Here is a 27,142-nt window from a genome sequence, read left to right as displayed (position 1 = left end):
GACTGCTAGGTAGTGTTTTATAATCAATATTGCCTGATTCTTTCATATCAATTATTTGGAGAATTTGCTCTAAAATAGATGTGATACCTTGTTAATATTATCATTCATGGCTTTAGCCAGGACAATTGGCATATCCTCAGTTGTGCTGGTGAATTTGAAGTTGCTGGGGTGCTGACGGTACAATGACTCGCTCAGGATCTCTCCAGCTTTCTTCGCTTTCTCAACATCAAGTGAGCCAATGGGGACCCATCCGGCACCTCTGAGCCACTTCAGATCTGCTCTGTACACAGCCTGGTCAGGATGAGAGAAAGCATGATGAAGTGTTTACACAGAAAATATATCGACCCTTTAGATATAAAATGTCCCATTATATCACAATCGACACATGAATAAGACATATACATGTCTTGTGCTAAGATAAGGCAAATAATAGCAGTGAATGTATTCTAACATTACAAACATGTCTGGCCTTACAAAAACATAATTAAATATATCTAGCATAAAGATACCAAACAATTAAAATAAGAAACAATTTTTTTTATCTTACATCACTCTGCATCTCATAGACTTGCTTGGCCTGGACAACATCACTGGAGTCAGGCAGGCAGGTCCAGTTGTGCAGATAAGTTCTGTAGTGGGCATCGTTGACCTGAATCTGATTCTTCTTAGCTAGCTCAAATGCTATCATGTCCACAGGTAGATTGAACTTAGTCTTGGACTGGTTGAAGTCCTTCTTGTACAGAGCGTCACTAGCAATCTTCGCTGAGTTCAAGGCCAGCATGAGCAGTGGATCATCCTGGACGCTGAGGGCTCCGATGTGGTGCCCAACCTGCTTGCGGTAGCCGGTCTTGTACTTGTACTAAAGAAAAAGAAGAAATTCAATTTAAACATATGTATTTGTACTGTGTACTACTGTACTAATGTTAAAAAAAAAACATTCATTGTGTGATTTGAAATACTCACTTCACTGGCAATGTCCCTGGCTGCCTTGGCAGCTTTAATACCAATGGCATCATTGCGCAAGTCATAGCCCTTCTTCTTGTCATCTATGTAAGCTTTTTTGTAGTGATTCTAGAGAAAAACATGAGAACATAGCAACTATGAGGATTAACATCCAATAAAGATCTGTGCAGATGAAAACTAGCATCTGTAGCATATACAACATTTATTCCATTAGGAAAAAATACAAAATAATAATTTCTTACCTCACTGTAGGTTGCCTTATTCTGTCTGGCCAGTGCTACATCCATCGCATCTGGCATGATATGAATCTTTGTCTTATCCACATCCCAAGCCTTCACATAACTTTGCTGTGAAATGAAATACAGACATGAAATCAAAGACACAACGACCAACTGCCAAGTAGCATTTTATTAGAAATATTGCCTGATTCTACCATATCAATTATTTGGAGAATTTGCTCTAAAAGAGATGTGATACCTTGTTAATATTGTCATTCATGGCTTTAGCCAGGACAATTGGCATATCCTCAGTTGTGCTGGTGAATTTGAAGTTGCTGGGGTGCTGACGGTACAATGCATCACTCAGGATCTCTCCAGCTTTCTTCGCTTTCTCAACATCAAGTGAGCCAATTGGAACCCACCCTGTACCTTGCTGCAGTTTGAAATCAGCCCTGTACACAGCCTGGGCAAACAAAGAAAAAACAGAGGGATTTGAAGGAAATGCGTTACAGAATTCTTTCATCATCTTCGTCTTTATAGTTGTACTATACAATATCAAAGGAGAGATTTTGGGCCCTATTTTAAATACTGGGCAAAGAGCAAAGTCTGAAGTCTAACTTAAGTTAATTTAATTTAATTTAATAACAAAACAAAAAAAATACATTTGCAAATATAATACCATGAGCAAGATCATCAGCACAAACATTGGTGGGTTAGCTAAAAGGTCTCACATTCCACATGATGGCTTTAGTTTGTGCATGACAACTTTGCCTGTTAACTAACTTTACAATATGTAGGCCTATATTGTAATGCACCAGTAACTATAAAATCAAACTCACTTCACTTTGAATGTCATAGACATGTCTAGCCTGGACAACATCACTGGAGTCGGGCAGGCAGGTCCAGTTGTGAAGGCGAGTTCTGTAGTTAGCATCGTTGACCTGGATCTGATTCTTCTTAGCCAGCTCAAATGCTATCATGTCCACAGGTAGATTAAATTTAGTCTTGGACTCGTTGAAGTGCTTCTTGTAAAGAGCATCACTAGCAATCTTGGCAGAGTTCAAGGCCAACATTAGCAGTGGGTCATCCTGGATGCTGAGGGCTCCAATGTGATGGCCAACCTGCTTGCGGTAGCCAGTCTTGTACTTGTACTACAAAAATAAAACAAAAAAAACATGAAACATTTGGATGTTAAAAATGACAATTACAATTACAATTAATTGAGCAAAATTTAGATATTTGATTCATGAGGACATAAGGACAATTACAACTTTACTCACATCGCTGGCAATAGTTGTGCAGTTCTTAGCTGCTTTGATTGCAATAGCATCAACACCCACATGGTGGCCTTTCTTCTTAGCTTGTTCATTGGCAAGATTGTACAGTTTCTAGACAGATAAAACAAACATCTTTCATGTCAAGAAAACTTCTCTGTTGTAAGTATCACTGAAATATGTGAAACATGGCAGAGATAAGGGACTGTAATTAACTTTTCTCCTTGTTTTTTTTCTCAGTGTGGTATTTATTCACATTTTTAAATGGGTGAGACTGGGTAAAAGTTACAGCAATTAGGCTACTGCAATGAAGAGGTACCTACATTACTCATTGTAATTGCATTAGCCTTGGCCAGAACTATCTCAGGACTGTCAGGCATGACGTGGATCTTGAGCTTTTCCTTCTCCCAAGCTGCAGTGTAGGCTTGCTGGAATTAAATGCATAGAAAACAATGGATTTAGCAACAAACGAAGCACTTATCTGATTCTATATACAATCTTACAAATCTAGATTGAACCTTGTACAGTACCTTGTTCATGATCTGGTTGTTGGTAGTGGCCAAAACCAGATCCATGGAGTCCATCAGCCTGTGGAAGGGGTATTTTGAAGGGTGAGTGCGGTATCTGTGATCACTCTGGATCTCTCCACCAACTCTTGCTGTTTCAACACCCAGAGAGCCTATGGGCACCCATGGAGATCCCTTGACCATGGAGTTGTAATCAGCCTTGTATTCATACTAGAAAAGAAATAAAGTATTACAGGAATGTTAACAAAACCCCTAGATGAGGCTTGAGGTGTACATATACACACAGTAAAGGTGTTTGATTTCTACATATTCTGCACTTACGTCACTAGCGCTGCGATTCATGGTACGGGCCAACTCCAGGTTCATAGCATCTGGCAGAAGGGTGTACTGGTGGATAAGCTTCCTGTAGCCGGCATATGTCTGCTTAGCTGTAGCTTCTTTAGCGTGAGTCACGCTCATCATGTCCACAGGGGAGCTGTACTTCAACTTGGACTTGTGATAGTCCTTCTTGTAGTTTTTCTCGCTCTGTATCTTGGCCACCTCCATGTAGTGTGTCAGCAGAGGGTCATCCTTAATGTTGTTGACACCAATGTGGTGCCCTTTGGACTTCTGGAAAGCTAGCTTGTACTTGTACTACAATGAATGGCATTACAGAGAATTGATTATAATCAGTGGCAAGTCCTCTAGAGTATGCATTGCTTGAATAAAAACTATATTATTACTGAATTTGCGTTCACTCACATCACTTGCAATAGTGCTGCCAGATTTCGCAGCCAAAATAGAAATGGCATCATTTGTGAGATGATAGCCAGCTTTAGCCATCTCGTCCAAGCCAGCCTTGTAGCGTTTCTAGAGAGAGGTAAAAACAGGATTTACAAGGCAGATAATGAAAAATTTACACCAACAAGATAAATGGAAACTGTATGCACTGTATTTTCTTCCTAACATTGTCTTTTTAATAAGTGCAAATCCTTGTATTTATATATAATATTAACAATGTAACCTACTAATACTAAAACATATGCTCTAAGCTGAGCTCTGTAACACTGACACATGTTAAGGCGAGATATTTTGCAGACACATTTATCCAAACCTACTTTAGAAAATGTACAAACTTAGAATATTATTATGTAATCCATAAATTGAATAAAATTATTATTTCAGCAAAATCTAACAAGTATTACAAATTTCACAAAACTACACACTGTAGTAAATGTAATAATCTATTAGAGAGGTACGTACATTACTCATTGTGACAGCATTTGCCTTTGCAAGCACAAACTCAGGGCTGTCTGGCATGACGTGGACACTGAGTTTAGCCTTGTTCCAGGCTGCAGTGTAGGCTTGCTGTTATAAGGTAAAACAAAAATGATATGTCGACAGCATGAAACACACAATACCCAAAAAAAGACGTGTATGACGTCAGTCTCCTACAGTACACCATCCGTGTTTTTTTTTTTTACCTTGTTCAAGATCTGGTTGTTGGTAGTGGCCAAAACCAGATCCATGGAGTCCATCAGCCTGTGGAAGGGGTATTTTGAAGGGTGAGTGCGGTATCTGTGATCACTCTGGATCTCTCCACCAACTCTTGCGGTTTCAACACCCAGAGAGCCTATGGGCACCCATGGAGATCCCTTGACCATGGAGTTGTAATCAGCCTTGTATTCGTACTAGAAAAAGAAATAAAGTATTACAGGAATGTTAACAAAACCCCTAGATGAGGCTTGAGGTGTACATATACACACAGGAAAGGTGTTTGATTTCTACATATTCTGTAAGTGCACAGTTTTGCACTTACATCACTAGCGCTGCGATTCATGGTACGGGCCAACTCCAGGTTCATAGCATCTGGCAGGAGGGTGTACTGGTGGATAAGCTTCCTGTAGCCGGCATATGTCTGCTTAGCTGTAGCTTCTTTAGCGTGAGTCACGCTCATCATGTCCACAGGGGAGCTGTACTTCAACTTGGACTTGTGATAGTCCTTCTTGTAGTTTCTCTCGCTCTGCATCTTAGCCACATCCATGTAGTGGATCAGCAGAGGGTCGTCCTTAATGTTGCGGACACCAATGTGGTGGCCCTTTGCCTTCTCAAAGTCTTTCTTGTATTGGAACTGTAGGGGAATGGTAAGGCCATCAGCTCAAAGCCATGACATGAAAGCAGTGAAAGGAACAGGGAATATTTCTTAAGTTAAAGAGGATGAAGACCCTGAATTATTTTACTTTAGAGGATACACATCAGGTTACTGTGAAAAGACTGTATCCCATCAGAAACGAACCCAGATCAATTCAAATTAAACTCACATCACTGGCAATGTGTCTTCCGTGCTTGGCAGCAACAACTGAAATTGCATCCTGTCTCAAGTCATAACCCTTGGCAATATCCTGAAGCCACTGTTTCTTGTAGTGTTGCTAGAAATCAAATAAACATCATTAATGCAGCGGTTAAAACTCAATAACTTGTGCAAAACATGTTTACAAGCAGATTTGCTATTAAAAGCTGTGGTGGAGATTGCACATGAGAAGGAGATGTAGGGATAATTGCCCAAGTTTACATACCTCACTCATTGTCTGTGCATTGAACTTGGCCTGCAGGAACTCTGGGCAGTCTGCAGGCAGGTTGTAAGTGTGCATGAACTTCTCACCTGAAGCTTTGTACGCAGCCTGAAATATACACATGGAGGGAAACCCATCACCACTTATGCCATCAGATTTATTCTATACTTCCAGGGTGAATTCATTCTTACAGTATGTGCATTACACATATTATGCGTCAAGTTCATTAAAGAATCTTTGCCTTGTGTTTAAAGACACTGACCTTGTCAAGAATCTTGGTGTTGGTCATTGCAAGGGCCATGTGCATGGCATCTGTCAGACTGGTAAACTTGAAGTTGCTGGGATGCTGGCGGTAGGAGTGTTCATCCAATGCTTTTTTTGCAGTCTTCGCCAACTCAATGTCTATAGAGCCAATTGGGACCCATCCGGCTCCCCTGAAGTTGTTGTTGTACTCAGACCTGTAGTTATTCTGTAAAGGTGAGGGTATATCAGGATCAGTTTTAGGCACTGCTTTTGTTGCCCCCTTAAAACTGAAATCAATATGGCATCACAATCTAATTTCATACATCTGCAGCAGCTGACGATTAGGGACTTTGAATCTCTATTGTGTAAATTGCTTCCACAAGATATTTTGTTTATGTCAACACTCAACAACCAGTGTACATCAACTGAGTTATTTCCGACCTTGAAACTGTGTCTTGTACATAACTTACATCACTTGATTGTACATTCATGGTACGGGCCAACTCCAGGTTCATAGCATCTGGCAGGAGGGTGTACTGGTGGATAAGCTTCCTGTAGCCGGCATATGTCTGCTTAGCTGTAGCTTCTTTAGCGTGAGTCACGCTCATCATGTCCACAGGGGAGCTGTACTTCAACTTGGACTTGTGATAGTCCTTCTTGTAGTTTCTCTCGCTCTGCATCTTAGCCACATCCATGTAGTGGATCAGCAGAGGGTCGTCTTTAATGTTGCGGACACCAATGTGGTGGCCCTTTGCCTTGTTGTAAGCCAGCTTATACTTGAACTGAGAGAGTAGATGGTAGCAATCGTTATTTTCATAAGTGTACTATAATTTTGAGTTTTACAGGTAAATAGGAATTATTCCATGAATTGAATGCTCTAGACTAATTTACATGGTCTTGTACTTACATCACTGGCAATATTACTGCATGCCCTGGCAGCAATAATGGAAATGGCATCCTCTTTCACGTGATGTCCTTTCAGCAGATCCTTCTTATATTGGTATTTGTAGTAGGACTGAAATAAAAACCCAAAGCAGAATTTAAGAACAATGATATGGCCACGTTTGTATTGAAGGTGTATTGTATTGAATTCATTAGCTGTGGTTGTAACTGTTCATAGAAACTTACCTCACTGATACTGGCTGCGTTATACTTTGCCTGCAAGAGCCCTGGGGTGTCAACTGGAAGGTTGTAAGTATGCATGAACTTCTCACCACTGGCTTTGTACACTCTCTGGGGGAAAGAAACACATAGACCATTGAACACTTTACAAAATGGAACAAAGTAAATAAGTATTTTGTTTGTCTTTGTCTGTCATCTGTACGGGAAATCCATACCATACACCACTTATATGCTTTCGAGTTCTCAAGCCAAAAGGTACTTGAACAGAGCTCTTATCCAAACAGTCAACAGTCAATATTATGTGTGTGTGTGTGTGTGTGCATGCTTACATCACTCAGCTGCAAGGCATTGAGCTTAGCCTGCTCATTGACTGGGGTTTCCAGGACAGAAGTGAACTTGATCGTGTCTGGGTGCTGTCTGTACTTTGCCTCATCCAGTGCGGCGGCAGCCATCTTGGCTTTCTCCACCGCCAGTGACCCAATAGGGACCCAGGGGGAGCCCTTGACTGAGCACTCATAATCCATTTTATAGTTGTACTGTGATTGAAAAAAAAATATGTGTGCCAACACTTAAATTTATTTAAAATATTGGTTATTGGTAATGAATGACTATGAAATGACTCACATCACTGGCTATGGTACTCATGCTACGGGCCAGCTGCAGGTTCATCGAATCTGGGAGGAGGGTGTAGTGGTGGATAAGCTTCTTGTAGCCGGCATTGGTCTGCTTAGCTGTAGCTTCTTTAGCGTGCACCACACTCATCATGTCCACAGGGGAGCTGAACTTCACCTTGGACTTGTGATAGTCCTTCGTGTAGTTCTTGTCACTCTTCATCTTGGCCAGCTCCATGTAGTGCACCAGCAGAGGGTCGTCCTTAATGTTGCGGAAGCCGATGTGTTGGCCCTTCACCTTGTTGTATGCCTTTTTGTATTGGTACTGAGAGGGAACAAAACCAGTTTCAAATGTGTGCTGATTCATTTGAATGCATATAATGTTTACCTTGCCAATACAGAATCGTGTGTGTGTGTGTGTGTGTGTGTGTATGTGTGCGGTACTCACATCACTAGCTGCATGTCTAGCTGCTTTAGCAGCCTTGACGGGGATGGCATCAGGTTGCAAATCGTACCCCTTCGCAATAGTCTCTTCCCAAGCCATCTTGTAATAATTCTGAATAAAAAACAGAAATTCCAAATCAACAACAGTCAAGCGAGCACTGAAACACAAAGACGGCCTTCCTACATTGCATGAGGAGCCTGTGAGCTCTAGCCTACCTTGCTGATGTTGTAAGCATTACATTTGGCTTGAAGGAACTCTGGAATATCAGGAGGCAAGGAGTACTTCTGATGGATCTCCTCAAGACCTTTTTTGTAGTGAAGCTATAAGGAAAAGTGCATTGTATATTCACAGAGGCTACTGCACAAGAGAAAGAAAATGTTTTAGAAAGAGAGGTAAGTCATGATTGTGAATGTGGTAAGAACTTACATCACTCCTCAACATCTGGTTGACTTTGGACTGCAACATGACCGGATGGTCATCGATGGCAGTGAATGGAATGGTATCTGGGTGCTGCCTATACTTTTTCTTTGATCAAAAAACATGAGAGACAAAAACAACATACTGATCTGTCAAAATCAAATACACAATACACTGTCACATAATTGTTCAGACATTAAAACTACATCTTACCTCATTAAGGATCTCACCGGCCTTCTTACATTTTTCAACTTCCATCGACCCAAAGGGAACCCAAGGAGTACCTTTGACCATGTTGTTGTAGTCAGACTTATATTCATTCTGGAGTTGGAAGATTAGTTTGTGGTCATTCAGAAACAGAGTACAACAGCGGGTGGGTTTTTCTGCCATATTATGGAATACATCATGACTCGAACATTTAAATGAATTGGTGAATAAATGAAAATTACGCGTAGCATGTACAAAAGGAGACACTAGTTGCAAATGTAGTATTTAATTGGTATTTAGTATGTAATGTATTTTTTAACACTTCGGTGTGGGCAAGTCAGGTTAGAAAATTCCTTACATCACTCTGGATGAAATTGCCTTGCTTGGCCAACTCCAGTGACATACTATTGTAGGGCAGGAGGTAATTAGTGGGGATCTTTTTGTAGCCAGCCATGCTTGCAATAGCCTGGGACTTCTTAGCCAGTGTGACCAGCATCATGTCCAGAGGGGCGTGGTACTTGGTCTTCAACTTTTCATAGTCTTTCTTGTATTCACGCTGTGAAGACATTTAAGAAAATGCAGATTTTATTGGCCGCTCATTGAGGTTACATATGTAGGCTATGCGTAATACACATAAAATAGATTTGCAATCCGACCACGCTGATTTGTTCATTCTTGACCTAAAGGTGATTAAACTGCAACTTACTCCACTCTGAATTTTGGCCACATGCATAGAGTGCAGCATCTTGGGGTCGTCGTTGATGCTGAGGGCACCAATCATGTGTCCTTTATTCTTCTCATATTCCTTCTTGTACTTAAACTGGAATAAACAGAACCGGCAAAAAATGTCATCAACTACAAACCAAGGACAAGTTCAGTGCAGACCACTCAGACAGAACAAAATTCATTTCACTTAAATTGTGTACTGTAGGTCAGAATACTTACATCGCTGGCAATATTTGTATGGGCACGGGCAGCGAGGATTGAAATGGCGTCCCCTTTCACCTCAAATTTCTTCGCTTTTGTTTTCTCCCAGTCATACTTGTAACAAGTCTGAAAATCATGGAGTGCATGTTTATTGCATATGTATATAGTGAAAACATGATGTGCGTTTTCACACAGAGAGTTAAGAGGAGTGCATATGCAGTAGGGGCCTACATTAAACACAATGATGTTACTGTGAAGTACCCATACTTACATCACTGAGGTTATAGGCGTTGACTCTTGACTGAATAAAGAAGGGGTAATCTGGAGGTACGTAGCATTTGAACTTCGTCTCTTCATACTTTGCTTTATAATTGAGCTGTAGGAAACAACACAGAGGAGAGATGGTGAAGCAGTGTGATACCACTGAGCTTCACTAGGTGGCAGTGCTGCCCAGGAAACGATATACGATATATTCTGTAACAAAGCATCTTTGCTTGACTAACTGGCCCTTCCCTTGGTGTATTTTTGGACCATCTGCGAAGACGTTACCAAAAATAAAAAAGCTGCTTGCACTGGTTTCCATAGCATCCAGAGCAAGACAGCTGGGCCATGAATGAATGTTGCTGGATGTGGGAGAGACATCCTAGATGAAAGAGCACTAATGCCATGGCAACCATTTTGAGTGCTTCTCTGTGATCATCATTCATCATCATCATTATTCTACAACTCTCTCACTGCCAGGTTTGAATATATGTTTCAGTGTATGCAAAGGGTAAATGAAAAAGTACATATAGGATACATACGTCACTTAGCTGCTTGGCGTTAATTCCAGCTTGCACCATGACAGGCGAGTCTGTCACTTGAGTGAATTTAACTGTGTCTGGATGCTGGCGATATTGTTTCTGAAAAAGGCAACCACACAGAAATAAAACTGCAGTTATACAACATCTACTGCAGGATTTTTCTCATTATTTCTATACATAATGTATATAATATCTATATAGTATATATATGTCAACTTACATCTTTGCACACTCCAACCCTCTTTATGGCTTCATACTCTGGCGTGACGGTTTGAGGGAAGTAACATCTTGTCTTTATGTCCTCATAATCTGCTTTATAATTTGTCTGGAAAAGGGAGAATATATTGACAATATTTCCCTCTGAATGTGAACTGATGATGTAATTGAAAGAAAAAAATCAAACTCATTAAATTTTGACTCCTATGAGGAGAGGGAGGTTACAGATGAACAGACCAACAGATAGACAGAGAGACACTTTATTGATCCTAAGGGAAATTTAGAAAATGAGTTACTCACACTGCTCTTAATTTCTTCCATCTTCTGACAGTGCAGCATGTATATGTCCTCATAGCTGCCGATGTAATGACCTTTCACCTCATTTTCATACTTTGTTTTATAGTGCGCCTGAAGAGAAGAGTGAATGGATTGCACTTATGTAAAATGCCCATTTAAAAAAGAAATGTCCGTTTTTTTATCTCAGGGAAGACAACAGTAATCCACCAAACTTCCCCACTCACGTCAGTAAACTGCTTGAGAACATTATCCATCTTGAACTTGGGCGTGTCACAGTAGTTGATGCTGGATCCCCGTGATTTCTCATAGCTGGCTTTATAGACTTTCTAAACAAGAGAGAGACAGCAAAAAGCATTCAGCTTCAATTAGTTATTATCATTGTGCATGTAGAGATCTGAATTCAATGGAAGGAATTAAATTGATCAATTTCTTTCGTTTTGTTTACTATCTTGCAATTTGTACTGACGTTTACATTTGCATTTCTCCATTTGGTGTCTCAGTGAACATTTGTGGTTTATATGTTCAAAAGTAATTATCATTTCACATTTATAGTTTGGGATTTTCATATGAACTTAAAAACCAAGAACACAATGGTAACATCGATGGAGGAGTGACCACATACATCACTAAGAATTGTTCCAGCATATCTCAGCTGGGTGAGCAGGGGATTGTCTGTTGCGGGGAGAACGTTGTAGCCAGCCACTGCTTTGGTCTTTTCGTATTCCTTCTTGTATTTGACCTATAAATAGAATGTCAAGCACCAGTTTAGTAAGGGGCCGTGAACATGCAGTGATTCACTGGTATACCACAAATGTCAATGTCACTTTCAAATATTCATTCCAAAAGATTCCAAACGCTGTTATCTAATGCTGTTGATGTTACATTTTTGCATTTTGCATTGCATCTGAAAGCCTCTTTGATGCATGGCTCATATTTTGGCTAGACAATTAATCCTGGTTGCCCTTTTGTGTTCTACCAGCAGAAGCTGATGTAAATGAAGGCTCCTGTCTCAGGTGGGCATGACCTACCACAGTTCTCTCTGAGCTGCTCAAGGCTGTTGCCTTTCAGCATGTGCCCACTGGTGTGACTAGAATGTTGTAGAATGAATGTTCTAAAAAATATTTGGAATATTCCATGGAATTGTAGAATCTTTATGTTTTTGGTTCTTAGCAGACACTTTAGTGAAAAGTGATGAGAAAAGTGATGAGGACGAAACAGGAGGAAGGGAATAAAACAACAAAGTATGTGTACACCTGGAGACATAGTAGGGATAAAAAAAGACTAAAACACAAACCGAGCTTGCAGCGTTACCAGCCTTCTTGCGAGCGGTGTATTCTGGCGTGTCTGTTTGCATGAAGTAGATTTGGTCTTTTATGTCCTCAAACGCTTGCGTGTATTTTTTCTGTAGTTGAAAGATAATACAAGCATATGGATCAGTAAAGAATTCATACAGTTGTATACAGTAATGTCCTGTGTATTAGCCACAGAACAGTGTTTTATGCAAGTTAAAAAAACAAACCCATATTAATACCATATTACAGTATCTGCCCCTGTGTATTAACCTCACAGCTGAAGAAATTTAGCAAAATCGATGTATAAACCTCGGCTAATAGTTGGAAAATTATGGTAACAAAACATGTAATGTCAGTTATCAGTAATAGTGTTGATATCACTGTATATTTCCATGGACTTACGGAGCTAAGGTTGTCCATGGCCTGTCTTGCGATGGCAACGTCAAAGTAAGGTGTCTCACACCAGTGGCCCTTGACATTCTTGTTGTAATCTTCATGATATTTGAGCTGTAAAGATAGATTTTATTAATTGTTAGTCAGAGAGTGTAATCAAAACTCATAATCATATTAATTTACTTTATTACACTGTATGGGAGAAACTACACTGTATGGTTCTTACTCATTTACAAGTGCTTTTTGCACCCAATGGGTGAAACAGCTATGGGTGGAATTCAGTACATTGACACAGACATAAGGGTTTTTCCGCTGTCATGTTCCCTGGCCTGAGGCCCTTTGTTGTCCTTTACTTAGCACAGTCTGGACAAATATGTGACTCCCTATTAATATCGGGTAGCAGGTGGGAGATATCCCGGTCTCTCTCTCAGAGACTGCAGAGCCCATGGCTTGCTGATGGCCTCATCTGGCTGGGAGTGACAGCTTGAGCCAACAGGACTTACATACTCTCCCACCATCCCTCTTGCTGGGGGATGGCTCAAAACTGTTACTGGCAGTGGCCTTTACTCACAGTAGTATCTTACATTCCATTTTATTTTGTTTTGCATTAAGCTATTCATGTATGGTATAAATACGTAAGACTTGAGAAAGGCCACAGGCCGAAACGTTGTTTGTATTAAACTACTGGCATATGAGCTGCTAGAGTGTGCGGTCTCCCTTTGTTCATCACATAAATATGTATATAGTCATATATTATTGTTCTTAAATGCTGTCATAGATTATACAGTTCACTGTTGGGAATCATGCTTAAAACTGAGGATTTCTGCTGTGGCTGGACAATGCTTATTAGGATAAAACCGATAAAGGCCTATAAAGTGGCCCTTTTCAGTAAGGTGAAAGTCTAAAAGTGGTTAATTGTAGCTGTAGTTCTGGTCTTGTCCACAGAATGTACACCACAGAGAACTTGGCACGCCCAGGTACAAATCATTTAGTTCACAGGCAAAGATCTGATGCAGATATACACTACCAGTCAACTTTTGACTTGTAGTCTATATAAAAAATATAATGTATAACACATGAAATTATAAAATAAATAGTATGAAATTATAGATGTCCCAAGATGTCCCATTTTCTAAAACAAACTGCACTGGCATGTCTAAAAATTCCACACCAGGCCCAGGAATAGCATATGCATACTAGGCCCAGGAGAACTGTAGTCGATAGGGGTACTCACATCACTGCGCTGGGTGAAGACTTTCTTGGCCAGCTCCACATCCGGAGGTAGAGCCAAGGATGTATACTTGGCCTTGCGCTCATCATGACCCTTCTTGTACTTGATCTGCAGGGAAAAGGACATGAGGAGTTTAATTGGTTACTTACTTGAAACCAAAGATTCTAGAACAGAGCTCTGTTCTAGAATCTTTGCTTGAAACCACCTGAGGGAAACAACTGAGGGATTTCAAAGACAGTATTCTTATCAAGAACACATGTAGGAAAAATCTGTAGAGTATAAAGAGAATCTATTTTTTACATGATACTGTAATTGGAAAGTCAATGTATGGGTCTCATCACATTTAAACTTAAATAAAATACTGTAGCACTTGGCAAAATGGCCGACTTACATCACTGAGGACCTCCTGGGCTTTGGCAACCCTGCGAAGTTCAGGGCTGTCACTGTAAGGATAATACATGGTCTTATCCTCATCCCAGACCTCAGTGTACAGTTTCTGGAAAGCAAAAACAGGACCAGTCAAACCTGAGTATACAGAAGTCACAGTACACATAAGGATATTAATGATATATTAAGGATATTAAAGAATATCTGTAATATATTCTACTATCTGGTGCCCCCATTTCTATGGACTTTATCTATAGACCTTATGAATATGTGTGCATAGTAGATGATAACACCCTTTCCTTCGGATGATCTGCACCCACCTTGCTGTAGTTTGCTGCATTCTTCACAGCCAGTACAAGCTCTGGAGCATCAGGTGGCAGCAGATAGCGGTCTTTTGTCTCGTCCCACTTTTGCCTGTAAAGAACCTGTAGTGATAAAATATGGGACATTTTCATGTTTTATCAGTGGAAAGCATTATTTTGGAGGGTTTCTCAAGTTGAAACCATTTTTCACAGTGAATGAACACTTACTTTGCTGATCAGGTCAGTTACATGCTTCACATGGGCAATCTCACGAGCCTCGCCATCATAGTTGCACAGGGTCCTAGCCTTCGAACCCTCCATGCGGTATTTGACCTGGAAGTCAAAGATAGGGTAGACTGAGTACAGTTGAGACATGTGTACAGTTGAGACACCTTAAATATCTTGCTTGCACAGCAAGCCCAAGTTGTGATTTTTGCTATGCACATGCGTATTAGTGCCCTCTTTGATCATGGAAAATTTGAACGACACAAGTATCTCCCATCCAAGGATATCGGCAAATGTTTGTTTTCCAAAAGTAAGAATTTCACTTCACCATGCACCTTCGACAATGAATAGCTCATTACACTTATGTTACTGTTAAACGTAACTGGTATCATTACAAACATTATTCTGTGTCCTAAAAACTGGCACATTTTATGGCATTGTGTCATGTAAGGTCGTTGCAAAATCTAGAGAAATGTGTGAGGTGGTCAGCAGGGGACAGTTGAGACACACATTGGATTGTGTTATTACTAACATTCCATTTGTAGGCTACTGTTAACGCTAATTGAAATGAAATGAATGAATTTGAACTACAAACACTTTGCAATTGCTATGTTTTTATTTATTCAACTTTCCAACGAACGGTTAGTTAACTATACATCATTAAAAATGGGTGTCTCAACTGTACCAGGTAGGTGTCTCAACTGTACTCTATAGGGTACAGTTGAGACACAGTCAAGACAAAAATGCACCTTATGTTTATGAGCTAATTGTGGAAAATATAAACTACTTATGGGTATTATTGATTGATAATATTTTAGTCTATACAAGGAAATTGCATGTGGAATGTCGTGTGGAAAATCACTTTTCAGTGGGCTATCTATTTTTTGTTTGATTTCGTGTGGGCAAAAAGTGTCTCAACTGTACTCAGTCTACCTAATATAAGTGGTAGTCCTAATCCAGACCTACCTGTAAATAGCCCTAGCAAAGCAAAGGTGGATTAAATTAATTTTGGAGAATGGGATATGGTTTTATGGCATATGCCAAATAATGAAAATTGAGAGCATGGTGGGATTATTTTTTCAACCATACATATTACCTTTACATTTATTAATTTAGCAGATGCTTTTATCCAAAGGGATTTACAACAAGAGGAATAACATTTAAGATACAGTGCAGGTGTTGGGCAAGTTACTTCAAAAGCGTAATGCATTATTTATTACTTGTTACTGTCATCTCAAAGTAATTTGTTACATTACAATATTACTGTCTTTGAATGTTAAGGCATTACACTACGTTTACATTACTTTCAACAGGAAATATGGATTTGGTGTTCTCAATAGATCTTCATGTGTTCAATGCAGCTCATTACACAGCAGGAGGTGATGTGGTATGGCATAATGACTGACCTAGGCTTAAGGCTAACAAAAGAACAATATAATGCTTGCAGTTATGGCTCATGGGACAATGTAGGCCCCAAAGGTCACTCACAACTCAATATAGTAAAATATAGCCATAGTGAAATTGTATGTTGACTTTAAATGGTTCTCATCATTGCTGGTTGCCTTTCCTTACACTTACAGTGGTGTAGACTTAATGCAAATAGTTTAAGAATAATGGCTACGATCTTTGTCTGTAAAAGCAACATTTTAGTTATTCTCACTGCTTGAAATGAGAAGTATAGCCTAACCATGTTAGATCTGTTGCATGAATGGCAGAGATAACTCAAATTGCCTTTCTACAGTCATCTAAACAAGGCAATCAAATTCCAGGACCAGCATAGATGACTTTTTTTAATTCTTGGATAATCTTCTCTGGTCCCAATTGAGCATTTCTCAATTTTGGATTAAAAAGCAAAGTAACTTCAGTGACTGAGAATTGTACCGAGTAAAATATTACTGAAATTGTATTGGTAATGCCTTACATTACTGCATTACCGCAAAAAGCAATGCATTACTTTAATTACATTACTTTTTTAATGCATTACTCCCAACACTGATTATAAGTAGGCCTGCTAGTCAAAGTGTGGTAGGAGGAAGAAGTGTAGAAGAAGGAGGTAAAGAAGGGAAGAGAGGGAAGTGCATGGTAAGTGCTGTATACGGATGAATACTTCCTCCATACAGTACCTCGCTGAGCTGCTCCTGAGCCTTCTTAATGCGAATCAGCTCAGGAGTGTCACTGGAGATAGCATAAGGCAGACCCTTCACATTCTTCTCATAGGCTTCACGGTACTTGTTCTGGAAATAAGATTTGCATCACAGTCAAACACATTTATTGAGTAAATACTGTTGCTTAGAGTGATTTGCAGTCCAAGAAAGGTTTTTATATTTAGAATTACATGACCTTAGCATTGCTAGCCATGTTAGCATAATGCTAAGAGCACTAGAGCTTTCTGAACCCAGATCTCAGTCGGCATTTGACCCTCTATACAGTATGTGGTAGGGATGTTGCAGCCTGTGCTACCCTTGCCCCCGTATAGGCCTACACAAGATATTTGTTTTTGTTTAAAAGGGCTGCTCACACCAGGAACTGTAAAGATATCAAACTATAACGTTAATGTTATAGATATAACTACAACAATATTGACCAACAATAAGGAAAGTCTCTCCTCGTGTTGATAAATGTGATGTCTAAAATTAGATGGATTATGATTGTCTGTCAGCTTCTTATAATTCTCAAAATCGCTCTGAAAGTCAATATTGTTGATGTCATTTTCGTTATAATTAATGTATGGACGTTGTCATTCATATTAGAGCGATTTTTTTTTTTTTTGCTGTTGGTATAGTTGTCGTTCCCTGGTGTGAACGGCCACTAAATAAGGGCTTTCAGGGGCAGGTAGTGGGATGGATGGCTTACGTGACTGTACTGATCCAGCATCTTCTGGCTGTGGGCCAGGTAAGGGGTCATGAATTTGGAGGTGTCCACCTTGACCTTCTTCCTGACCTTGCGGGTGGGCAGGCCACCGGCTCCCGTCTAAGAGGCAGAATTCAGAATTCAGGTCCAGTAACAGTGATAGATGAGGCAGTATGTCCTTGTAAACAGATAACATGCCACAATGGAACATACAGGTGGAATGAAGATATTTACTTGCCAGCAATGATGTAACACTTGTAATGAATCAATCAATGCACTGTAATCAGTTTTATCATTCAATGTATAATTCACTTTTTTCTGATCAAGTCTTTCTACATCATATGAATATCACTAAGTTGTTTGAATGAGCATTACAAGGTTTACCTAAGAACTGTTAGAGAATCGTATCTTACCTTGCAAGTCAAAGTTGATCAGAACCCATAAACCCATTAAAAATACTTTTACTCACAAAAACATCCATACTAATGGAATGTAATTCATCAGTTGTTTAAAAAAGTGTTTGCCAACAGTATCAAGTCATCAAGACAAAGAAAGTAGGGCAACAAAAGGGACAGACTATCCATAAAGCACATATCTGATCAATGGACCATGAGAGAGCAAAAGTTTCCATGCACTGTTTTAGAGGGACGATATGCATGCAAACATGAACAAATCTCAGCCAATATTAGGATCGAAGCTCTTGATAACTAACAAATCATACTTATCTTAAATCTTTCATAATTCTACTCAAACAGTTGGTTATGTTCTGATTACTATAGCAACCTCCTTTTTGTTGGAGGTTGGGATTTGAAATACTCCAAAATCAGTTGTCTGTAAAGTGTTAGATGAGCAAGGCAAACTAATCTGAAAACAAGCCACTGAAAATCCGACAGTTTATTAATCTGTCAATTAAAGGCAGCAGGCAGGTGGTGTTCATTCAGGAAGCATCGGGGCATAGTTTCATCGTAGCCGTCCTGCGGCTTTAACTCATTTACCTGAGCCCCAGAGACCATGGTCTGCTGTGTAACCTGCTGTGTACCCTGCTGAGTAATCGCCGTTGTCACCTCTTCCTCCTCCTCCTCATACTATAAATATAGGACAAACTCGGCGGTTTCATGAAAGGATCACAAAAACTTTAGAGATAAACTGCATGGTGGTTTTTCCAGCTCTGAGAGGCTATAAATTACCCCAAATCTTAACTTAAGAGAAGTTTCTCTACAAACCTATACTCAAGCAATGTTCCGTTTGCCAAAAACATCTTTCAGCCCAAATGACTACATACTGTACTTCATACTCCTTAATACTATGTGAAATGTAATCAGTGGCAGTGACCATTCCTCTATTCCAGAGAGGAAACAGGAGCCTATAATAGACCTCCCGTGTCGAGTTTGACTGACATAGCCTTCTGAACCGCCACTGCCCAGGACATCTAAGTACCCAGATGACCTCACTGCTATTCTTATTTACTGTCAAACCCATTGTTGTGATGGTAAATAGAAACTAGCGGTCAGGACAGTACTCTTGACACTGCTGGTTCTTTTAGTTCAGCAAGATATCTGAAGTGATATTAGAGCTGGGTAAATCCAATACATTTATAAAACATACATTTCTTCTAGATCCTGGTCATAATTCCAATGAAATACACCATACAGTATAAGAAAACTCCATTTTTAACGCTATTTTCTAAAAATAGCTAGTCAGAAAAATGTCCCTCTAATGACCTCTGGCCGATCTGTTTCACCGCAACAACTATTTCCAACTGCTGCTGAGACCCTAACACTGGCTCAGTGGATCACACCAACGTGATTGGCGACCAACGTGACTAAACATCCACCAGAATAGGCTGCTTCACAAAGCCCCATCACAAGGCCACTTCAGAACCTTCTATAATGTTCTACTGAAGACCTGACATAATCAAATCAAGCTATCAGAGCTGGAAAAACAAAGCCCAACAGCATACTCTCAGCTACAGTTGTATGTAGCTTCATCATGATGACCTATGGAAATGCAAGGAGTCACACAGGACACTTCTGAAATCCTCTATCCCTGTCTGTTGGCAATGTCTACTGCACTGTCTATTGCTGTGAAACAGAAATATTAAGATGTGTGCAGAAAAAGTGATATGACTGGTTATAAAATACATTGAATATCTCTTCCTCCTTCAACATCTCCACTGTACTCTGCAGGTGGCTTTTCCATGCTTCCTCCCCCCTTAACACATTCTCTGTGCGTGACGTTAATGGTTACAGAGCTACTGGAGTGTGATTTACAGCACGACTCGTCTCATTTGCCTCCCTGCGAGTCTGCCGTAGATGTCCACTTCTATATTTGTATCTACTGCCAGCACTATCCCCCAGTCAAGCCCTGGCCCCCGAGAGCTGTTTTTCCCTTATCGGGGGAATGGATTTTCTTGGGGGAAAAAGAATAAAATCATTCAGGAAAAAATAAAAGAGGCAAAGTGGAAATAGGACCACCTGATATTCTGTAAAGAATGTCTATCTTCTGATGACAAGAAATATCTGGTATCTGACATATGCGAGAAAACTCGCAAAAAGAAAATCAGTGTGTCCTGGTATCCTCCTTCACATTCCATACATCCAATTGACTATTTTGAGAACAATAGATCCTTGTGCTGATCATAAGTGTAGATGAAAGTAATAGTGAAACCAGAGCGTATGCAGCTTGAAAGTGTTTTTCCCCTGTGAAGATTTCCGTCTTTGATTTAAAACAAGACGGTAAATCTCGTACACCATTTCCCAGCTGATATGTTAAAGGAGAGTCCAATATGGCCACTGTTCAAATTAATATTTGTAAGGTTTAAGTTGAGTATAGTGTAGATTCTATATACTTCCAATTTGTATTCCCCTTTAAGATATCTCGACCAGGAAATAGTCAACCTATACAAGGCCTCCTTTAATCCTGTTTCTCCAGGAAACAGACATTAAAGTATGAGCCTTCTGTTTTCACTCTTCCATTGAACACCCAGACAAACACATTGTGAATAAACACAAGAACACATTTGCATTTGCACAATAGCAGTTAGCTGAGTAGAAATCCTTAAAGCCTGGAGTTTTTCAAACTATGAAACATTTCAATACAAAATGCCAATTTCCAGAGACAAGTGTTAATAATTAATTTCTTAATGGTGCTTTGCACAGCAGGTCCCAGTTCACTTCAATATGGTGTCTGTTTTGTTTACAAATACTGGTCCTGAACAATAAGCACAGCCCATTCAAAACCAAATTTAACACAATTTCACCTTAGTCAATTATGTCAGCTCCAAATATAGCTTTAAGGAGATCTTCCTCTCCCTGCCACAAGGGGCATTGCATGTGAACAGAATGTAATCTCACTGTTAGTATAAATGGTCCATGATGAACAAGATATGTTCATGAGAATATCATAGCTAACAGTGGGTACTTCCATTCAAGCAAACATCATAATTGACAATAATTGTCCATGTATGAATACTTACTAACAGCATAGTTGAAATGTGAATATAAATGGCATGTTTGGTTGTATGTGGCCTTGTAATAAACCAGGATAATCAGATTTGTTACATACATATCATAAGGAATTACACTGGTGATGTGGTGTAGATGTATTACACTTGACTTTCTGTTTTTATGAAGGTACTTGGTTCCAGTGGCTATACAAATACATTTTCAGACTTCTTGCAAAAGGTCTTATTTTGTTAAGAATATATAGAAGTAAGACTTAAGTGAAGGTTTTATTGAGGGGGTAATTTACTACAGTATGTCCTAAGGTAGGTGGTAGGGTCCCTGTAACTCCAGGGAGGAGGCTGGGGTGAAATGACACCCAGCTCTACTTGCAGATGGCTCACTGCTGACACCGAACTGCTGACTGAGTCAGTATCATAGCTAACTATTCATAGATCTTAACCACTGGACCTCAAGTCTACAGGAATCTGAGGATGTATCCAATTAAGTCACTATAGTGGTCCAGAAAAGCTGAAAGTGAATGAGGTGCATTTTGCTTCCTGTGAGACAACGGCCATTCACTTGGTTGTGTTATTAACACATTTATAGGGTGTGGTGAAACTCCATTGATCTTACCTCCACAATCTCCTCCTCGAACTCCTCCTCAATTTCTTCAGTCTCCATAATGATCAAACGTTAAGAGGGTCTCTGCAGAGGGGCAGACGGAAGTCACACACTCTGCCAAAGCCGACAGGCCTGTTAAGTTATACTCACAAAATGTAGCTCAGTAATAATATCAACTGCTCATACTGTAAGCTTAGTATGATGACAAGGAATTCTGTTGGTCGCAAGCAAGACAGTAGATGCATTCAAGATTAAGTCTAGAGGCTAATCAAGCTTCTTGTTTTTCTTTTTTTCCCCCCCAATTGAACACAGGTAACGTGCAAAACATAATAGACTCAATTAACATGCTACACATACCGCTTCAGAGAGATCTGACAGAGTTTTCAGCAACCTTGCAGTAAGGAAGCTTCTCAATGTCCATCCACAAGAGCCAAAAACTGATATTCCACTTAATTGTGTTGCTGCAAACCTGGACAGAGACAGAGACGCGTCATAAAATGCCGTCACACTTTTCTGAAACCTCTAAGCTTGGCGACAATAACAAAACAAAACAAAAAAAGGCTATGAGGATAAGCTCTCTGCTGCAGGCCTCTGTTAGAAGGTTGACACCGAAGATGCCCCAAAGTGCTACGCCTCCTGGCTGAAGGACTGCGACAGCTGCCCAAAGCGCTCCAGCTATTCGTCATGTAAGCTAATGCTGTGGCCTCATTGGCTGTCTTTGTTTAGCTAGCAGAAGAAGCAATGCCTTCTGAGGCTAGAGGTTAAATATAGGACTGCAAACTGACTACCCTTTTTTAGCACTTGACAAGACAATACAATTTAAAAAATGTATACATTTATCTTTGTTTTCTTTCCAAAAAGAAATAAAAGGGGAAAAGAGAACCAAGAAGAGGCCAGGTGGTTGAGTTGAGTCCTGCCCCCAGTGGAAAGTGGAAAGGACGTTCTCCTGTGTGGGGTGTCCAAATCTAATCTCAATCACAGAGCTCTTGACTTGGTTTGGAACCTGTATTGATTGGAAATGCGTCTGTTATGGAGTCTCTCCACAGGATGATCACCAAGACAGCATCAGGCCCAAGCCTTAATCCACTTCATCCACTGGTCCAGTTAGTGAGAAGAAAAACAATCCCAAGTAGAGGCTATGCAAAAGTTGCGAATGATGACAATGTGGGTGAGCTCACCACTAAGCCTCTCTCCTTTGGTTTTTGCTGCTTTTGGTTCTACTGTGATTTTTTTTCGGTCTCGAGCTGCTTACCGGTTACTGTATGAACGATTCCCCAGACTCCAGAGCCTCCCCAACTCTTCCCTCCTGAGAAACTCAGAGCGGACAGCTCACAGCTGCACCAGAGACCTGGTTATCATGTGCCTCTACCAGCCAATCACAGACCTCAGCTCTCAGGTTTCAAAAGCTAAATTTACCTAAGCGATCCCATCAGAAAAGACCACCTGTTCAGCCAATCTGTTATGATTCAACTATGAGGAGAGCCCTGAGAAAAATAAATGAGTGGTTGACATAGAGGTGTTGTGATGCTGTGGGGGGAAGGAGCCAGTAGATGATTAGCTGCTATTGAGGCAGGTGATCTGTGAAGTTTGAGCTTAAGGGAAAGGTTGGACTTGACCAGGACAAACGCTCTGGAGGCCAGAGTCTTTGAGGTCATCTGGCAAATACCCTGTGCCAATGACTGCAGCTCCACAGGAAACCAGGTCAAAGCCAGAGCTCCGTTTAAGACAATGACCTGTCCAAAGAATAAACAACCTGAGCTAAATGTGAAAGTTTTAGATCAATTTCATGTTCCTTTCAAGGACCATATGGACCAAAATGAATGGATTCACACATTAACACAGTAGCCTTGTCTTTATTTCTGGTGTAGGTCAAAGTGAGGTCAGAGTCTAGAAGAATTGGCCCTTGTCACTGATGAGCAGCAGTCCTCTTGTTTTCATGGCCACACACTGATGATCATGGCTTGACTCATACCTGAAAATTAAAGGCTAAGGTGCTAACCTTGTCCAGTGACCTTAATATGCAGGAGCAGACAGCAGCTGTCTTAGCATTGCTGCCTTCTCATTCCCCCGGCCTGTGCGTCCCATAATCAGTACAGTATTAAAACTATTCCGGGTGATTCAAAAATACTGCAGCAAGGGCCTATTTTTAAGCACGCTGTGCACCCAGTGGCATGAATGTCGGGATGATACGACTTTTAGATCACTCTAGGATCAGCATGCTTGATATTATGCAGCCAACTCATGCTTCCTCTATGCTAGGCCTGAGGTGACAGTATGAAAGAGGCAGCACTGGCATTTTTCTCCTTGAACCCCCACCTCTGCCCCTCCCTCTGGAGCCTCTTCCTCCCCAGCGTCTGCAGTATTCCGCTCATGCTCCACAGCGGAGTGCGGCTGCCTGAGTGACAGGTGCAGCTGCACGTCTCTCTGAGAGGGTCAGGGAGCCAGAACCTCAACTCACACCTCCTCCTCCTCTGGCTCGCTCTGCGTCGGAGAAAGACGTAGCATCAGCACTCTCAAATCTGAGATGGATGGGAGGGAGCAACGCTCTCAGTTAAAACTTCATGTGATGCTGTCCAACCACAATTCTTTGTCTCTGGCATGGAGAAAAAAGGTTATTACATTATGAATGCTACATCGCTTGTTTAGGCCATTGAAATACAAATATGCATATTGAGAGCTACCTAAACTAAATATTCAGGTCTTGGTGTTTGATGATACATTCATCTGCAGTGTCCCACCGGCGGGACGGTTACACCCCCCCCACCCCCACCAACATTCTAAATCATTTTTATACATCAGATTGTTATGTAGCATAGTCATATTATACATCATTTGAAAGCTTGGGCTCTTGGGAATCAATACATGACATGATCTGTTTCATGTAAAATATGTGTATTGCTTTACATTGCCAGATTAATTAATGTCTCACTCAATCTATGTCTCAATCAAAAATGCCCCCCTTCCCCTCCTCCGCTTTTGGTCCTTCCCTACCTTCTAGCTGCAGTGTATATCCTTAGCAATATGCTAGATGTAGCATATTGGGTCTTGAAATATTCACAAGAATCCATAGAAATTAAATAATCATGTTATTTTATCCAATATTAGTTGTGCAGATGTATAGTCCATCTTATACACACCAATTGAATTGAAATAGAAATTGCAAAGATTTATATTTTTGTGGAATTATTCCATATTTAGTGTAGTCATTCCATATCAGAACCCCAGAAGTACAACTCAAATACAAGCATGAAACTTCAAAATGTTACCTTTCATTTGAGACCAATATTATGCTTCTACACAAAGGGGTTCATAGACAGTAAGCATTTGATTGTCAGTATTTATTTTAGATAACCAAAAGTTCTATGGGGAGTTTCCATAGGGCAATTTACAAAACGCATGAGCATACCTTGGCCACTGTAACTCTGTGTCAGTACATCACACAGTTATTGTTTTTCAAGAAACTACAATGTCTCAGCTTTCCAAAGAGGTCAAGCATTTGATTATTGGCCAAACTAGGTGGGAACAGTGGCCTCTGAAGCAGGCACTGTGCAATTTCAGGCGAAACCTGGAAATTGGTATTGAGAATTAAGCTGGGTTAAAAGGACACCAGGCAAGCCTGATGCTTTTTCTCTATGAAGCTCCCCCTAGCGTCTGTATGTGTCGATACGTGTGCGAGCTCTGGCTCGGTCTAAAGGTCTTTTCCTTTTCTTTGCATCTTCCGTCAAGGGTTTTTGCTGCTTCTTCGCCGACTCTGCCATTATACACACGTTTGCAACAATCGCTAGCGTTTCGTTAGCCTGCCTCGGTGCTGGGGATGCAGGATGTAAACTGATCCTGCTTCTCGCGATGTCTGAGACTTTGTGAGACTGAAGGTCGGCGGGTCGGATACACCGAACTTGCAAGCGGGATATTCTTCCTAGGCAGTAGGGGCGGGCGAGAGAGTCTTCATTCGCCCTGTAATGATCACAATTTCCTTTGGGCCGGATCCGCAAAAAAGCCTTTAGATCCGCCTGTAGCGGACATATGGTATCTGACTGTGGGCCAGATCTGCTCCTGATAGAGGTTTCAGCTCTGCTAGCAATGCTGTTTTATCACCAGTTTACAGGTTTGTCCCAGGTCCGATTTCCGCAACTCAACTGGAAGTCAGGAGATGCGTTTAAAATACAAAACACTGATTTGGCCCAAACCTGGATTACGGATATGAGCCGAAGGACCATTCTTTCACAGCAAACTCAGGTGGTAATGACATTGATTAAGGTGTTGATTATGCTAAATTGACTGTCCTTTCCCTACTTCATTGAACTGGCTGCTAAAGAAAAAAAAAGGTATTTTGGAATGGCACAAATTTAGAAACCATGGGGGTGCACTATATGTTCCCATGGCCACTTCATTTCTACAGTAAGGCTGGAAAAGAAGATAGTTGGCTCAATATTGATCACATGCTCGTTTCATTATTTTTATTATTACCTAGCAGTGGTAAAAGTAGTCAATTGTTGTTTGTGTCAGATCTAACAGTGCTATGAGACAACCCCATATTCTTGCCACACATGCAGAAGTCCAAGCAGTAACATTAATCAAGGATCTTTGGTTTGCTCACTATCAATCTTTTGACATGATTTGCCAGCCTGCGGTTGGACTAGGACACAGCTTAACTTTTCAAGGTAGGCTATCTGCTTTTTATCTCTGTTGGTTTTTTCAGAGACAACAAGCAGCCGAGCGATTGATAACTTTACTGTAATAGTCCATGGGCCAGATGAGATGTCGGTACCACTCAAGGTGGCAAAAGTTGCTTAAATTTTTTGAAAAGATATATGTCTGTAGTTAACATTTTTGTTTGATAACCCTTCTGAAGTCACAGCTAAATTAGTGTTATCAGCTGTTAAAGTTACCCTCCCCCATTGAAAAAACACATTTTTGATGCAGGTGCCTATCTTGCTATTGGCCTTTGTTAAAGACATATTTGCATATTTTATTTTATTATGTTTGGGATCATTTTAAAGAGGACAATCTGAGCTTTCATTCAAGTCCTTTTATGAACACTTTGGACAAATACAGCCGACCCTGGAGCTCTTCAAGGTTTTAATCACACACATTTTCCTGCCATTTCCGCCTAAATCATCTTTTTTCTTTTAATCCTGTGGCATCAGGCAGAATCAGAGATACAAAATACAAACACTACAATACTGGCATGAGACTAAGGATTCGGAAAATGTATAATTTACCCATATTATCTCATTCTGAGGTGGTGATTTTCAGCTTTATATCAGGCATGGTGTTTTTTCGAAGAAAGATAGTTTTGCCAACCTCTGAGGTTTCCTTTGCTGTTGGACTCTGACTTTAATTTAAACTCAACCATCTTCTGGCCTTTGTGATTTTGTACTTTATTTTGCTATTGCTGGTCCTGTCCGTACTGTCTGACCACTTCTATTTGATCTGAGCTTTAGACAGTGACAAATGTATGCTTGTTTGTGCAAGGCCAAAACAAGTGCTTGAACATAATTTCTTGTCCATGAAGGAGTTGAGACCAGACCAGGGTCAAACTGGAAACCAAACCTGATCGGGCCAATGAGGGGCTA

The 27,142-nt window shown here is 40.4% G+C and overlaps 1 protein-coding gene across 23 annotated transcripts in view; it reads right to left on the bottom strand.

The window, feature by feature from the left end:
* The window catches only part of neb (nebulin), a 60,641-nt gene extending 37,734 nt beyond the window's left edge, over positions 1-22,907 (bottom strand). For 19 of the 23 annotated variants that reach the window (XM_042084623.1, XM_042084622.1, XM_042084629.1 and 16 more), the window contains exons 1-46: positions 22,819-22,907; positions 21,924-22,035; positions 21,579-21,650; positions 17,506-17,622; positions 16,776-16,886; positions 14,656-14,760; positions 14,446-14,550; positions 14,130-14,234; positions 13,742-13,846; positions 12,517-12,621; positions 12,117-12,224; positions 11,445-11,561; positions 11,047-11,148; positions 10,826-10,933; positions 10,530-10,634; positions 10,310-10,408; positions 9,778-9,882; positions 9,525-9,632; positions 9,286-9,399; positions 8,938-9,135; positions 8,586-8,693; positions 8,382-8,480; positions 8,171-8,275; positions 7,959-8,066; positions 7,524-7,835; positions 7,229-7,435; positions 6,906-7,010; positions 6,685-6,792; positions 6,248-6,559; positions 5,797-6,003; positions 5,538-5,642; positions 5,283-5,390; positions 4,781-5,092; positions 4,446-4,652; positions 4,225-4,329; positions 3,724-3,831; positions 3,304-3,615; positions 2,986-3,192; positions 2,779-2,883; positions 2,462-2,569; positions 2,021-2,332; positions 1,441-1,644; positions 1,206-1,310; positions 964-1,071; positions 548-859; positions 88-291 (exon numbers count right to left, since the gene is read on the bottom strand). In XM_042084623.1, coding sequence (XP_041940557.1) covers positions 88-291; positions 548-859; positions 964-1,071; positions 1,206-1,310; positions 1,441-1,644; positions 2,021-2,332; positions 2,462-2,569; positions 2,779-2,883; positions 2,986-3,192; positions 3,304-3,615; positions 3,724-3,831; positions 4,225-4,329; positions 4,446-4,652; positions 4,781-5,092; positions 5,283-5,390; positions 5,538-5,642; positions 5,797-6,003; positions 6,248-6,559; positions 6,685-6,792; positions 6,906-7,010; positions 7,229-7,435; positions 7,524-7,835; positions 7,959-8,066; positions 8,171-8,275; positions 8,382-8,480; positions 8,586-8,693; positions 8,938-9,135; positions 9,286-9,399; positions 9,525-9,632; positions 9,778-9,882; positions 10,310-10,408; positions 10,530-10,634; positions 10,826-10,933; positions 11,047-11,148; positions 11,445-11,561; positions 12,117-12,224; positions 12,517-12,621; positions 13,742-13,846; positions 14,130-14,234; positions 14,446-14,550; positions 14,656-14,760; positions 16,776-16,886; positions 17,506-17,622; positions 21,579-21,626 — 6,558 coding nt within the window. In that variant the 5' untranslated portion in view covers positions 21,627-21,650; positions 21,924-22,035; positions 22,819-22,907. Of the gene's footprint in view, positions 1-87; positions 292-547; positions 860-963; positions 1,072-1,205; positions 1,311-1,440; positions 1,645-2,020; positions 2,333-2,461; positions 2,570-2,778; positions 2,884-2,985; positions 3,193-3,303; positions 3,616-3,723; positions 3,832-4,224; positions 4,330-4,445; positions 4,653-4,780; positions 5,093-5,282; positions 5,391-5,537; positions 5,643-5,796; positions 6,004-6,247; positions 6,560-6,684; positions 6,793-6,905; positions 7,011-7,228; positions 7,436-7,523; positions 7,836-7,958; positions 8,067-8,170; positions 8,276-8,381; positions 8,481-8,585; positions 8,694-8,937; positions 9,136-9,285; positions 9,400-9,524; positions 9,633-9,777; positions 9,883-10,309; positions 10,409-10,529; positions 10,635-10,825; positions 10,934-11,046; positions 11,149-11,444; positions 11,562-12,116; positions 12,225-12,512; positions 12,622-13,741; positions 13,847-14,129; positions 14,235-14,445; positions 14,551-14,655; positions 14,761-16,775; positions 16,887-17,505; positions 17,623-18,497; positions 18,584-21,578; positions 21,651-21,923; positions 22,036-22,818 lie in introns of those variants that run through there. The other 4 variants (XM_042084641.1, XM_042084624.1, XM_042084646.1 and 1 more) reach the window with 4 other exon arrangements.
* Between the last annotated feature and the right edge of the window lie 4,235 nt (positions 22,908-27,142).

The sequence above is a fragment of the Alosa sapidissima genome, chromosome 2 (genome assembly GCF_018492685.1).
Source record: "Alosa sapidissima isolate fAloSap1 chromosome 2, fAloSap1.pri, whole genome shotgun sequence".
NCBI lineage: Eukaryota > Metazoa > Chordata > Actinopteri > Clupeiformes > Clupeidae > Alosa > Alosa sapidissima.
Note: the sequence above shows the minus strand (reverse complement) of the source record. Positions and strands in the feature narration are given on the sequence as shown.